The 16,132-nt window shown below is 47.9% G+C and overlaps 1 protein-coding gene across 9 annotated transcripts in view; it reads left to right on the forward strand.

Annotated features, from left to right (window-relative positions):
• RIPOR1 (RHO family interacting cell polarization regulator 1) overlaps positions 1 to 16,132 on the forward strand; it is a 195,355-nt gene that overhangs the window by 107,977 nt on the left and 71,246 nt on the right. For all 9 annotated transcript variants that reach the window (XM_085888902.1, XM_085888901.1, XM_085888906.1 and 6 more), the window contains one exon: positions 10,316 to 10,465. In XM_085888902.1, the coding sequence (XP_085745028.1) occupies positions 10,316 to 10,465 (150 nt within the window). The remainder of the gene's footprint in view (positions 1 to 10,315; positions 10,466 to 16,132) is intronic.

Raw genomic sequence — 16,132 nt, forward strand, 5'->3', positions numbered from 1 at the left:
TGGCCCGCCAGGCGTGCGAGCGGTTGCGTAACTCCAATCCAACCGCGTCGCCCACCGGACGGACAATTCAGTCGTGACCCTCCTGGAACTACCGTCAGGAGCCAGTCACGGGTGGGGGTTTAACCTCACCACGATCGTGCCAATTGCCCACCCGCGCAGGATAGGGTTGCTCGCCAAATTCGACCTACCTAAGTACCTGCACGAGTGGTCGACCAGGCGATCGTACCTCGCCGCAGGTTGGCCAAGGACACGAACCGCTTAAGCGGTCCATTCCGTGCTACAGTGATAACCGAGCGATGTTATCGCCGACCTCGACGGATCAGATTCTCTTCTTTACCCGGGTGTTCAAAACCCACTACTAATTTATTCCGCGATTCAAGATGGCACTTTCAATGGGGAAAGAGACGACGAACGGGATACATTTCACACAGGGACATTTATTATAGCAAGTACATGTTACACACACAACACAAGCAAGGAATCATGCACGTATTTACAAACAAGGCAAATCGAAATGAAACATGGATACAGGTAAGAAAGCAATGAGAGCAATACCACCGACTACAAGCAATGTACAGGCACTTCCACAGGTTTACTTGTCGGACATGGCGCCACCCACGCACACACACACACACAAACAAAAGAAAAGACCTCCCTTTAGTGGTCGTCCAGTCTCTCTCCCACGACCGTCAGCGTGGTCGCGCCTGGTTCCGGCCTCCCACGCGGCCGGCGAACCCTCTCCGGCACCCCTCGTCTGGACGCGCAGGTCCACCAAACAGCCGGCACTGCTGCGCCTCCCGTCCGTGTCTCCACCAACAGGCCGCACGCCGGACCACGAGCGCATGACAGAGACAGAGACAGAGACAGAGACAGAGAGAGAGCGCTGCATCGAGAAGAAGGAGAGGCAGAGAGGGCTTTCGGACCAGAGAGAGAGCGAGCTCGACCCTGGCCACCAAGCGAGAGGAGCACTCGACCCCGACAGAGTGAGAGGAAGAATCCAACACGATGATCCAGGCAGGAGAGAGACCGAGCCCGCGCTCGGTCCGCCCTATATAGCGCAGGGCTCCGCCCCTTTGCTCCACCTCCTCTTTGGCTCCGCCTTTCCTCTCACCCTTTCAAGAAGCTCCTCGAAAAGGGGCGTTTTCTCCTCACGACCGCCTCACACCCCGTATCCACCAATCGGCAGCGAGCTCTCGCAGCCTCTCCCGTCAGCCCCGGCGCCGCAAAAATGCGGGAAAACTCGCGTGCCGTTGTAGGCCTTTCACGGGGCCTTCGTTTGAAGTCTTCGGACTGTCCAAAATAACGATAGAACAGAAAAATGGCTAACTCTCAAAGATCACAGCCCGGGTGAATCACACGAATTCCCTTTAAACAATGGTGGGGAACTATCTGCAAATAAACTTAGCATCATAACTGATCGAAGGACCCTTTATGGTGTTTTGCGAATTTCCACAGCTCGAACAATATATGTATATCTATATGTGTGTATATATATATATATATATATATATATATATATATATATATATATATATATATATATATATATATATATGTTTATATATATATATATATGTTTATGTATATATATATGTTTATGTATATATATATATATATATGTTTATGTATATATATATATGTTTATGTATATATATATGTTTATGTATATATATATATATATATATATATATATATATATATATATATATATGTTTATGTATATATGTTTATGTATATATATTTATGTATATATATATATATATATATATATATATATATATATATATATATATATATATATATATATATATGTTTATGTATATATATATATATATTATTGTGGTTGACCAAATTCGCAAACCACCATTCAGGTCCCTTAGGTGAGATATCTCGGTAAGTATATGTGTAGTTAGGCCCAAACCCGTTGTCAAGAGGGAATAAATGTCATTCATGAGGGCTGCGACTCTTCAGGATAGCCGTTTTTCTTTTACTATCTTTATTTTGGACCAACCGCCATTATTACCACCACCAACCACGTCTCAACAGCCATCACAACAACAACCACCAACCACAACGCCGCTTCACCACAACCGCCACGACCTTTACCGTCACAGCTCACCACCATCGCATCACCGTCATCTCGCGCCACTCGTGGGCACCGATGCTGGACTCGTGTAAGGCGCGCACCGTGCAGCGTGTTCAAAAGCATCGCGGACTTTCCGAAGAAAAACGGATCAAAAACGACTCACGCCCACTTTTGTTCCGTCCAATCGGTGAGCGAGGGGCGATTTGGCCCCGCCTCCAGGGCGTTGGAGGGCGGTCGCTATATGCAAATTCATGGATCAAAAAGCATTCACGCCCACTTTTCCTCGGGCCAATGGGGAGCGAGCAAGAGAGGTGAAAGGTCGGAGGCAGAGGGTCAAAGATGAAGGAGCGAGGCCACGGGGGATATAAGGGGCCGCGTTCGTCAGTCAAGGCAGTTCAGTTCGCAGGAGGAAGAGTTGAGTTGGAAGCGGAGGAAGAGCTCAGTGCAGTTGGGAGTTCGCGGAGTCGGAGTGAAGAGGACGGAGCTGTGGAGAGGCGGCGGCGGCGAAGGCGAACGAGGGGGTGCTAGCGTCGGATTCGGGGAACTGCGGAGAGAAAGGCCGGCGGCGCGACCGAGGTCGTGGTGGAGACGCTCGTCGCGGGACCCGCGATTTTGTGAAATCCTCCTTTCCCCGAGCATCAGCAACCCCCTCCTGTTTCCCCCCGCGCTGAGATAGTGCGACAAAAGGGGGCCCCCTTCCCACCCCCTACCAGACACTGTCCGCGAGGCCCGCGGAGTTGAGGCACCACCGCCGCTCCGCGTCTCATCATCAGACGGGTAGGCCCGACACGGTCTCGGCCCCAGGCCCACCTACCCCCTCATCCTGGAGGGTGGTTCTCTTTTCTTTTGCTTTGGGAATGTGTGTTGTCGGCGCCGTCTGTGAAGTAAAATTGTATAAGTGTTGCCGTGTGCTCGCGTAGTCGGTATTAGATCTGCATTGTCGCATTTGCTTTTTGTCTTCTTCTTTTCCATGTGCTTTTGGTGGAATTGTATATGTGTGCTTCCCGTGTGCCGCGAAATAAATGTGCTTATTATTGAACTGTTTTCCCGCTTCGCTTCGTCATTTCTTTCATTGAATCCTCATCTTGCTTCACGTAAAGGGTTGGTCGTGGGTTAAGATGCCCGATAATTAATCGAACCGTCGAGGTCGACGAATAACACCGCTCGGTTATCCCGATAGTACGGAACGGGTCGCTTAAGTGGCCCGTGTCCGAAGTCGACCTGCGGCGAGGTGCGATCGCCCGGTCTACCCTCCGTGTGGGTACTTAGGTAGGTCGAATTTGGCGAGCAACCCTATCCCACGCGGGGGCCGATTGGCACGATCGCGGTGAGACCGAAAGGTCCACCCGTGACTGGTTCCCGGCGTTAGTCCGAGAGGGTCACGACTGGATTGTCCGTCCGGTGGGCGACGTGCCGCGATTCGAGTTACGTGGCCGTCAGCACGCCGGCGGGCGCGAATCCGCAACATTGGTGTCAGGTCGTGCGATACAAACTAATCGCCCTCCTCGCGGCACTGGTATCGGAGAACGGGAAAACGGGCTCTCCTGTCTCCAATTAAATTCACGGGAATCGGTCCAGGGGTGAGAGAAGCGACCCCCGATTCCCTCCAAATTACGAGCGAGCTAAATTAACCCTTTACGAGAAGCAAGATGGCGTCTCAAGGCGAGCGGGAGCCGGGGGTATTAGAAATGGATGTAGAATGTGTAGAATCCATGGCTCAGGATGAAATCCCCGTGCAGGAAATGTTAATTGTACAGGAAAACGAACTTGCCCAACTGAACCCAGAGGCCGAAATGGGTGCGGCAGCGGCCGCGGTGTATGACACCTCCCCTCCCCCTCTCCACCAAAACCTCCCGATTCTTGCCGAATCGGCTCACCCAAGCGCACCCGACATGGCCCAGCTATTCGCCATGCTGGCGGCAATGACAGCGAGGATGGATGCGAATACACAAAAGATGGATGCGAATACACAACAAATAAACGAAAAGATGGATACAAATACAAATGAAATGAAAAACGAAATGAAAGGCATGAACGAAAAGATGGATGCGAATACACAGCAAATGAACGGAATGGAAACAAACATGAAGGAAGAAATGAAAGAGCTGCGGGGTGAGACGCAGAACATGGGAATGAGCCTAAAAGGAAGCTTGGAAGAACTAAAGAACGAAATGAAAAAGGAAGTCGACACGATACGAGCGGAGGTGACCGGGTTAAAAGAGAAAGTAAAAGGAGTGGGAGTCGCAATGGAAGAAAGTAAACAAGAGAGGGTAAACGAAATAAAGACGGTGGTGGGAAAAATAGACAAAGTAGGAAAAGGATTGGGACAAGTAAAACAGGGACAAGACCAAATAAAGGAGGAAATAGGGAGGAACACGACGGCGATAGAGGAATTAAAAAGAGAACAAGGGAAAATAAAGGAGGGATTGGGAGCCGTGAAGGAGGACTGTGAGAAAAGACATCGGGAAATGACAGACAAAGTTGAAAACCTGCGAAAGGAGGTAAAAGCGGAGACACAGAAAGGATTAAAGAAGGTGGCGGAGGAATGTAGAAAGAGACATGAGGAGGTAATTAATGAAATGGAGCGGAAAGCCGGAGAAAAGACAGAGGAACTGGGGGAGCAGATAGGAAAAAACCGGGGCGAGACAGAAGAGCAGTTTAGGACAACGAGGGAGGAAATATCCAAGACAAATAAGATGGTGACCCAGGTACAAGGGGAGGTGGAGCAAATAAGAGAAAAAGTCGGGGAACTCTCGTTAGGAACGATAGGGGAAGAAATAAATGGGGTAATAAAGGGGAAAATGGAGGAAATGGAGAAGAGACTGACGGATAGGGTGGAGGCCCGGTGTGAGAAGCAGGGTGGCCTCCTTCGGGAACAGGAGGAGAGGATATACTCCCTCGAGGCGGATCGTGCCCAGGTGGGGCCGGTGTCACAAGGCGGAGGAGGAGGCTTGCCCGATGCGGGGGTGAGCATGCCAAGCTTGGGGAGGGTAGAGGCCGCGGGGTCTTTTGGCCTAATGGGGGTACCCAGAATGACTGTTCCGGGGGGTGTGCAGAGTGCGAGTCCAATGGCTTGGGAGAGTAAGCGGGACGACGCGGGGCACGGACAGACGCGGACAAGGGTGGTGGAGCCCCCGGGCAAATGGCTCGGACCCTGCGGGAGTGAGGCACCGTTGGGACTGGGGAGGTACACTCCTCCCGGAGTCCCTGGGGAACGGGAGGAGACCTCGAAAGAACCGAGGGTGCCGCTACCCCCGTACGATGGCAAGACTGACTTGAGGGCATATATGGCCCAGTTCCAGTGTGTTGCCAGAGGCAATGGCTGGAACGAGGTGCAGGGTGTGGCACAACTCACAGCGGCCCTGCGTGGCGTGGCTTTGGAAGTCCTGACCACGGTACCCAGTGAGGGGGCGACCCTGGAGGATCTCCATTCGGCCCTAAAAAACCGATTTGGCATGGACCAGCAGAGCGAGCTTGTTAAAGCTCAGCTCAACGGGCGCAAACGACGTCCCCAGGAATCACTGGGAGAATTGGCACATGACATTCGCCGCTTGGTGGGGATCGCGCACACCAACATGCCACCGGAGTACCGGGAGGAGATTGCCCTGGACCATTTCCTTCGAGCAATAGGGGGCACCGATGTCGGAGCATTGCTCACCATATGGCGCCCGGACAACCTCCAGAAGGCGGCTGATACTGCTGCCTGCTGGGAGGCAGCCAGAACGCCATTGGGAGGGGCTGGGCGCCACCCGGCGGCAGTCCGACAGGTGGACCCCGTGCACGACAGTGCGCTGGGAGCCGGGGCAACCCTGGGCGACCAAGCGCGAATGGAAAGGATGGTGCAGGGCATGTTCGACCGCCGGTTCGGGAGACCTGGGGAGAGGCGGTCGGGCCCGGGAAGGGCGGGAGATGGGCCATCGGGGGGTACCCCAATTCGGAATGGAGGGGGGTATAATTCGGCGTACTGGAGGAAAACACCTTACCAGAAGAGGTGTTATAATTGTGGCGCAGGGGACCACCTGCAGCGGAGGTGCAACGCCCCGCGCAGGGAAAGGCCCCCGCGAAGAGAAGAGCCACGGCCCCCTAGACCACCAACTCCGCCCCGGGTCAATAGGGATAGCCAGGCCCAACCATCACCCCCCCACCAGTCCCCGGGAAACTAAGAAGTGCCGAACATGTAGGGCCGTGTTCGGCAGACTCAGACGGAGAAGAGCCCTCAGAACTGCGACAGGTCATCAGTTGTGGCCAAATTGGCAAAGGTAGCTTAACAATTCGGTGCAAGATTGCCGGCGTAGGGGTAGACGCCGTTGTGGACACAGGAGCAAGCGCCACGATCATCAGCCCTGTGGTCCTTGATTCGAGTGTAGACGGTTGGGATGAGATCCACCATCTGCAAAACCATAGTTTGCAGCTAGCTACCGGGGCAACGGCCCCTATCATAGGACGTGGTTTCGTGTCGTTTAAATTGGGCACTGTGAAAACCAAGATAGAGGTTTGGGTGGCAGAGGTGTACGACCCATGTCTAATAGGGTTGGATGTGCTGACGGCCGGTGGTTGTAAGATCGACTTGGGCCGGGGGGTCATGCAGTTGGGTGGTGAGGAGTTGCCGTTAGGGGGCGTGAGCACGGATGAGAGGGTGGAGCTGGAGGCTCCTGACTCCGTGGTCATTCCCCCGGGTGCCGAGGCGGTGGTCCCGGCCCGGTGGCGAGCAACCCCAACGTGGCAGGGCCCCTGCGGCCTGGCGGAACTACCGGCAGGGCCGTCAACCTCGGGCTTAGTCGTGGGCCGCACCCTGGTAAGTACCGACGGGCCAATAGCGCCCGTGCGGGTGATAAATGTTAGCACGGAACCACGCACTATCAGGAAGGGCACGAAGGTGGCAGATTGCACCCCAGTAAAAGAGGTCGCAGAGCTGAGGGACGATAACGTCGAGCCGGACCGGCCCCAGAGGGAGTCTCCAGACTCGATTAGGAATTGGCCCGGTCCCATTTGTGAGATGGTAAATCGGAGTAGTGTAGATTTGGAGGATGCCCAGCGGGAGGCATATATCGATAACAAGAATGACACTCGGTAGAATGCATACCTCTGCCAGGCTGAAAAGCTTGTGTTTTGTATCCCACTGACTGGCCGGATCTGAATCTGGACCTTAATATTGTTACGACTGTGGAAATTCGCAAACCACCATTCAGGGCCCGTAGGTGAGATATCTCTAAGTACATGTGTCGTTAGCCCAAACCCGTTGTATAGAGGGAATTTATGTGATTCATCCGGGCTGCGACGCTTTGAGATAACCATTTTTTCTGTTCTATCTTTATTTTGAACCAACCACGCTCCAACCCTCAGACAACAACGCCAACAGCCACGACCTTTACCTTCACAACTCAATTCCGCAAACATCGCATCACCGCCATTCCCAAACGGCACCATAACCATCAAACCACCACCGAAAACCCTCCACCACCTTCACCTCTCTCCTTCTACGGCCATTCCCGCACCACCTGTGAACACTGAGCGTCGGGCTGTCTTGGGCCCGTTCGGCGATTGGTGCCGAACGCACCGCGCGCGAGTGCAAATAGCGGCCTTTCCGAGGGAGAATTCGGATCAAGAACGCTACACGCCCACTTCCCTCCGTCCAATTAGCAAGCTCGGAGCGGCTTGGCCCCGCCTCCAGGCGCGTCTGTGTGAGATCGATATATGCAAATCCTTGGATCAGTTTCCTCCGACCAATGGGCGAGCGTGGCTCTGCCCCGAGGTCATCCTGATCCGGATATTTGCATATTAACTGCTCCTGCCGGCCTATAAGAAGGCGAGCGCAAGGCGAATAGAGCGAGTCGAGTCGGGTGGAGAGCGAGTCGAGTCGGGTGACGAAGTGATCGGTGTGTCTTCGAGTTGGGTTCTGGAGTCGGCTGAGAAGAGTTGCGGGAAGAGGCAAAGGAGCTCGGGTCCAAGGCGAGAAGGACGGCGGTCGGCGACGAGGTCGCGGTGTGCGATCGCTCGTCGTGGTACCCAAGCCAGCCAGCCATCTCCCTCCCCCAGGGCATCAACAATTCCCCTTTCCCCCGCGCTGAGATAGTGCAAAAAGGGGGCCCCGTTCCCTCCCCACTCCAAACGTCGTGCCAACGAAACCCGCCAAGGAGCACGGAGTCGGGGCACAACCACGCGGCCACATCTGCGTCTCGCCCGCCAACGCGTCACGAGGACGCGGGTAGGACCCCCCCCCCCCCCCGGAATAATAATAATACATTTAACGAAATGAGCACACTGACCCAATGACCTGATGCTGACATCATGTACATAAATTATGTTATGCAGATAACATCATGTACATAAATTGTTATGCAGTTATGCAGATAACATCACCTCCGAATTAGGATGGCATCCGTGTGGCACTCAAGTCTTTGCAGACTGAGATTAAAACTCCTATGGTCACAAATAAACGAAAGCAGAGTTGTCGATCCAGATTTCGCTCTTGTTGGAGCTCATCGGGACAACGTACTGCTGAATCATTTATTCTCATTTGCCATCTCCAAACTCCTGTCATTGTAAACTTTTTTATACACTGGCACTGTTGCCAATTTCAGACAGCCAGCCATGTTGATTTTTTTTCCTTTCACTGATGCTATCTGTATTCATGTCGTGTCCACATCAAAGTGCTGGTCTTCTTCAGGCAGAATATGATCAAGTTTCAATGTACCAAAAAATATTAATTTTTTTCAAGGAATACAAACAAGCTTGTACGAATATATTGTGACGTTCACGGGACTTGAACAGTCCCGCCAACGTAGAATGAGCCGAAACGATGGAGGCGGTTTATTTATTTATAACCCAAAGATGGCGGTTCTAATCGCTCTACCGCAAACGGGACGAGGAAGGTGGCACGAGTCGCTTTTCACTGAGTTGATAACGTTTATTTCTCTAACCAGAAATAACAAGACTCGGCAAGAAGAGGGATCCGGAGCGATTCGACGGGATGGTGGTGTGGGTTCGGGCGTGGGGAAAACACAGACAATTCCAATGAATATACAAATCTCAAACCCTCTAAGGCGCCAGGTACACACACACACACACACACACACACACACACACACACACACACACACACACACACACACACACACACACACACACACACACACACAAAATGTAGCTGGTCCTGGTGGTCAGGCTGGCCCGTGGTGCGGACGCAACAGTCCCTGGATTGGCGCAGGACGAGCTGGCGTTGCGCTCGTCAGGGGCAGGAGACACCGTGGTGCTGTCGACCTCCTGGTGTCGGCCCAAGTCCGCTCACAGCCGTCAGGGAACCAGTTCTGACGCCAAGTTGCGAGCAGGAGAGGGAGGCAGGTCCGCCTGCCGTTCGACCCCGTACTCCGAGCCAGCAGAACCCCAGAGCCAACCAAGGTGAGGCACGAGGCTCAGGAAGGCCTCGAGACACGATGAAACCAGGGCCGAATCAGCGCAACAACAAGCACGCTCCCAGCACAACAGCCTCCACCAAAACGGTTTTTCTGTCCCGATCTTCTTTTTCTTCGTTTTCGACCCCGAACAGAACCTTTTTATCCTCTCGTCCTCGTCACTTCCAATAGAGCCGTTTTATTGGCCCTGCGCCGTCGCCTTCCGCCAATCGTGATCACGGGGCGGAGCCATCCGCAGCACTGTCCTGTGACGTCACGGCAAGCCTCCAGGGACTACTAAAAGGGGTTTACGCAGACACACTTACCCTATCCCGTGTCCCTATCTAATTACGTGACAATTATCATTTCCCCCTTGAAGAAATGGACATTTACTAGACAACTTATCACCACTGAATTGCTACTTATTACATCGAGATCCTGGTACACTCGAACAGCATGGCATACCTAATTAAACATCCTAATTACCCTTTGAATGCATACCCCCCCCCCCTCAAACGTAACAATATTCTCTTATTTCTTTTTATTGGCCTTGCACAGCATAGAATTTTTTTTTCTTCAAACTAAGCTCCACTGTCAGTCCCACCTCATTAGTATCCATGTTAAGTAACAAAGATTCTTCGAGCAACCTTAAAAATTTCCGAAGTGCTGTATTTTGGATAAAACTACTCTCGGTGTAGTCTAGCAGGTAAGCACAATATATTTGGCCTGTAGTCTATAGTTTTAAGCTATCATATGTTTATTAAATTATGAGTAATAAATTGTGAAGTTTGACCGTTTCATCTTCTTTTTTTCTTTTTTCCACGGGGCTGTTTGGAAGATCGAGGAGTTGTATGAGACGTATGGTATCCAGCATCGGCTGCAGGATGGTGCACGAAAAATGATGACTGCGTATGAGGAGTCGCCAGGGAGCAGAGAGGCTAGGGATACTTTGTTGGAGGTGACAAAAGGCTACCGTGATTACACAGAGGTTTGGCTGTGCACATTCATCATAATCAGTCTGTCCCCCACGCTGCGGAAGATGGGGTTTTGCAATCACTTCTGTGTGTGTCTGTCTGTCTGTCTGTCTGTCTGTCTGTCTGTCTGTCTGTCTGTCTGTCTGTCTGTCTGTCTGTCTGTCTATCCAGGCCGTAACGTTTGTTTTTTTTTTTTCATTGCAGCTTTTGTCATCAAATTTTCAACAAAGCTTTATTATGAGAATATGGAGAAGTGAAATTAATAAATTGGTTGAAATAATTTTATTATTATTTATTACCATCGCCAGAGGAGGGATACTGCTTTTGAGTCTTCTTGTCGGTCTGTCTGTTACTTGGAAAAAAACTTTTTTGCCAAGTATGTTGATTGGCCTGGTTAGTTTGCTTGTCTGTCTGCTCGCCTACAGCCCAAACAGCTCAGCCAATCATTCTGAAACTTTTGCAGATTGAAGTCCCTGCGATGGTCAAGCGACAGTTTCAGGAGATCAATAAAAGCCAAATTTCTAAAATTGTCAATTTTCATCCGATTGACTTGAAATTTGAACCGGATTTTCATATCGGCTCACAAAATTCAACTACCAATTGATTTTGAGGTCAACATAGGCTAGGCCGAAGGTCAACAACTTCAGGTGCAATTTCTAAAATCCTCAATTTTCTTCTGAATGACTTGAATTTTGAAGAGGATTTGCATATCAGGTCACTGAATTCAACCACCAACTATTTTTGAGGTCACCTTAGTTTCAAACGTCAATATGGCCTGACATTTCTAAAATTGTCAATTTTCATCCGATTGACTTGGAGTTTGAAAAGATTTTCACATTATCTCAATGAATTCAACCACCAATTCTTTTTGAGGTCAACATCGGCCAAAGGTTAACAACTTTGATGCAATTTCTAAAATCCCCAATTTTCGTTGGATTGACTTGAAATTTGAAGAGGATTTGCACATCAGGTCACTGCTACTCTCTTGTCGTTACCTCCACCACTGAAGGTGATGGAGGTTATGTTTTCACCCCTTTCTGTCATTGTTTGTTTGTGTGCAATGATGAACAGGCATTCGAGTGAATGCATTAAACTGTGCCGCTCAATGAAGCTGGTTCACTGCAATAAACAGTGCAGAAAATGCACCATTTTGTCTGCTCGTCTGTGCACGTGTCACGTGGTACATCAGCTTGAGATCCGCGCAAATGGTTTTTAAAATTATTTTTATTTTTTTTAACTTCCGGTTTTGTTTTTTTTCTTTTTACCAGATTTGGTTTGATTCCCTGAAGAGCACCTTGCGAAAGCTCTGAAAATGTAGACACAGATCTGGCAGATGCTATGGATAGGCAGTCCCTCTGGGGGACAGGGTGCAAGGTCTTGCAGTGATTGCATTAAATCACACAGCTCAATGAAGCTGGTAAATTTTGTTACATTCCTAAATTTTTGTTTACTCAATATGTTTGTCCAAACAGTAGAAAAAGATAAGTTTAATGCTTTGGCAATTACACATTTTATTGTGTATATATGGAGGAACAACATAGCCTTGCTTGCTTAAAGTAAATAGGTGTATCGGCTGAGTTTATCAGACTCGTTATTTCTTTAAATTATCAGATTTCACAACAGATTTCGACACTTATTTAATTCGGACGATATCGATCCTTAAAAGCGAAATAATATTTCGATGATATACTTTAATTAGTCCGTGAGAGTAGATTGTGGAAAATCGTCTCATATAATGCATGGAATCGCTCCAAGCTCCGAATTTGAAAACTTATAGTACTTAACAAAGCGATGTATACAGCGATTGGGAGCGATGATGAACAGGCATTCGATATGAGTGAGGAACATGAAAAAAAAACTTTATCGTTTCGAAATCGTTGCGACTTGTGCCAAGTTAAGACATGGTTGAGCAGGCCAGAAAACATGGCAGCTTCAGTCCCCAGCAAGGTTACCCAGGAAACACCTTAAGACCCCAGACAGCGAGGTGGCCAAGGATCGCCTGATGAAGGGAAGGATATAATTAAATAAGGCCGTTAATTATCTTCAAAAGGGGTGTTTTAATTAACCCAAACACCCAATTTTCACTCTTGCACTTCCTTGGAGTTTTCTTAGCATGCATGCAAAGTTTCAGGCTGCTAGGTTTTATCGTTTTGGAGTTATGGAGGACACACACACACGCACACACTTTATTAGTATAGAAGATTATACTGTGTCGACAATGTTTAATGGTGACCAACCTTTATGGTTTGTGGATTTTGCTTTGTGGGAGGTGGTGCTCATGGTTGCGCAATGGAAGGAGGAATAAGAAGACCTCGAGATAGCCCTTTGCAATGCATATCCCGTGTCCCATTAAACCACGGATGGGCTATCCAAATCCATATAACTACTGTATCTCAGGAGCCTACGTACTTGGATGTACGATCGCTTTGGGGGGCTGGTCCGCATAACCGTCACAGTATATATATATATATATATATATATATATATATATATATATATATATATATATATATATATATATATATATATATATATATATATGTATGTATGTATGTATGTATGTATGTATATATATATGTATGTATGTATGTATATATATATATATATCTATATGTATATGTATGTATATGTATGTATATTTATATATATATATATATATATATATATATATATATATGTATGTATGTATGTATATATGTTTGTATGTATGTATAGATATATATATGTATATGTATGTATGTATATATATATATATATGTATATGTATGTATGTATATATATATATATATATGTATATATGTATATGTATATATATATATATATATATATATATATATATATATATATATATATATATATATATATATATATTGGTGAGAAAAAGTTTGTGAACCCTTTAGAATATTCTGTATTTCTGCATAAATTTGACCTAAAATGTGAGCAGCTCTTCATCTGAGTCCTAATAATTGATAAACAGAACTTGATTAAATAAATAGCATACAAAAAAATCGACCTTTTTATTTATTTGTTGAGCAAAATGATCCAACATTCAATTTCTTTGTCTGAAAAAGTGTGTGAACCTGACAGGTTAATCAGCTCAATTAAGGGGGTAATTACAGTGAGGTGTTTCAATCAATGGGATGACGATCAGGAGTGAGTTTTGGTGGCCTTGTCCTATATGAAAAACATAAACTTTGTTCATCACCATCAGTCTGGTCTTCACCACACAGGTTTGTTAAAGCATGTCATGCCCCGACCAAAAGAGATTTCTGAGGACCTCAGAAAGAGTTGTTGATGCTCATTGGTCTGGAAAGGGTTACTAAACTATTTCTAAAGATGTTGGGCTCCACCAATCCACTGTCAGGCAGATATTGTACAAAAATGAGATAATTCAACACCATTGTTACTCTTTACAGGAGCGGTCGTCTCATGAAAATCACTCCAAGAGCAAAGCATACAATAATCCAGATCATCACAGAGAACCCACAGATGCCAACCCTCCCGATTTCATCGGGAGGCTTCCGAAAATTCACCCAAACTCCCGCCCTTACGATCACTATCCTTATCCTCCCGAAATTTTGATATTTTTGCACTGTTCACTAATCAGAATGTACTAGTATGAGAATTGAATGAAAAGCATCGTCTGCTACGTATAGCATGTGGTAACTCCATAACGTTCGCTGCTACCAAATTGTACGTAAAAAATTGCAAATTCAAATGAGGAGCAGCGAAACATTGGGTCTGGATCTCGCTTATGCGATCATGCACTGAGATTTAGTGCATGCGGTATGTGTGCAATACAGTGCATGCGGTATTTATGCACAGTGTATATGCATGCGATACGCTCACTGCATGCAGCTGGGCCCCGTACCAGCCCGGCGGTCGCGACCACCGTGCGGTGTTTAACAGCCGCTAGAGTTCTACGAGTCGCGCTGCAGCTGTGGAACATCGACTTCGAAGTTACCGATGCTTCAAGCCCTCGATGTTGATTACGAAATGGCAGAAAAGAAGCTTACGAAGACCAAGAAATGGTCTCAGAAGTACAAGACCGAATACAGTCTCCAATACCCGTGTATTCGAAAGTCTGAAAGAGGAATTCATCATGCGTATTGTACAGTATGCAGCGTTGATATTTCAGTTGAGCACGGAGGTCGCGATTATATTCGGAAGCGCTTGGAAGCAAACGGCACACAGACATTGCAAAGGAGAGATCTTCGAGCACGAGTACCGGTACACTTCTGAATTATTTCACCAAACAAGGGACAAGCGAGGAAGAGGATGTTACCCGAGCGGAACTTCTCTTTAGTGGATTTATTGTGGAACATAACTTGCCCATATCAGTCTCAGATCATGCTGGACCTCTATTTCAAAAGATGTTTCCAGATTCAAAAGTTGCTTCAAAGTATGGATGTGCAAGAACAAAAACTTCAGCAATAATTGGTGAGTTGTCAAATGTTACTGCTTCATCTATTGCCGATATTGCTAGACTAGCTCCATTTAGCCTAGCTACAGACGGTAGCAATGACAGTGGTGAGGCCCAGCTATATCCTGTCCTGATTTCGTACTATGACAACAGTGCTGGGATTGTGAAGCAAGGTTTGCTAAGTTTGCCTGTGTGCAAACAAGATTCCACTGGAGAAAACATTTTCAAACTGCTTGATCATGAGTTCAGTGACAGGAAAATTCCATGGGGAAATTGTGTTTCCTTTTGTGCTGATAATGCCTCTGTCATGGTGGGCAAGCACAAAGGAGTCGCTGCTTATATCCACAAACAAAATCCAGAGTGCTACATCATGGGATGCCCTTGCCATATGATGCACAATACGGCCAAGAAGGCGGCTCAGGCCTTACCCATTGAATTAGATGACTTTCTCATCGATATTTACTACTACTTGGACAAAAGTAGTAAACGCGTCAAAGGAGTGAAAGCACTGCAAGAACTCTGTGATGCCCCGACACACAAGATTCTGAAGCATGTCGCAACAAGGTGGCTGTCCCTTGGTCAGTGCCTAGACAGGCTGATTGAACAGTGGGAGCCACTTCGCCTCTTCTTCAAAGAAGAAGTACGAAGAAAAATGCAACCAACTGCAGCCAAGACTCTAACAACGAGCAAGAAGGACGGCACTGTATCTACTGCCAGTACTGGCACTGCAGGATCAAGCACTAGTGGAGCAGCATTCACCACTACCACTGCAGTATCTGCTGCGAAGAAGACAGCAGGGACAGCACCAAAACCAATGCTGAGAGCAGGTAGCATCACCGGCCCTTCATCACGTTCATCTACAAAGCAGATCCCTTCAGAGTCGAGAAAGACTGTGATAGTCCCATCTACAGGCAAAGAAGGACCCAAGTTAAGTTCTGCTTTTGCCAAATCACTTGATAGAAGCTCAGCAAAACCTTCGAATCAGAGGTCTTCTTCCTTGGCTGCACCTACCTCAAGCTCTCTCTCCTCAAACGTAAAATTGGATCTGGTACTACGAGTCTGACCTCTTCTGCTGGCAGTAAACGCAAGTGTGATCGCCCTGCGGCTAAGTGTACTACGAGTTCTACAACTAAAAGCGCATCTTCCTCAAACACTGTGCAGGAATCTAGAGAAAAACGTGTCAACAGGATGTTCTTGTCTCCACAAACAAAACTCTATTGTTTCTTCCTTCGATATGCTAACAAGCTTTTTGAGAAGG

Source organism: Eptatretus burgeri, chromosome 7 (assembly GCF_056783735.1).
Source record: "Eptatretus burgeri isolate ZD-2024b chromosome 7, Ebu_testis_v1, whole genome shotgun sequence".
NCBI lineage: Eukaryota > Metazoa > Chordata > Myxini > Myxiniformes > Myxinidae > Eptatretus > Eptatretus burgeri.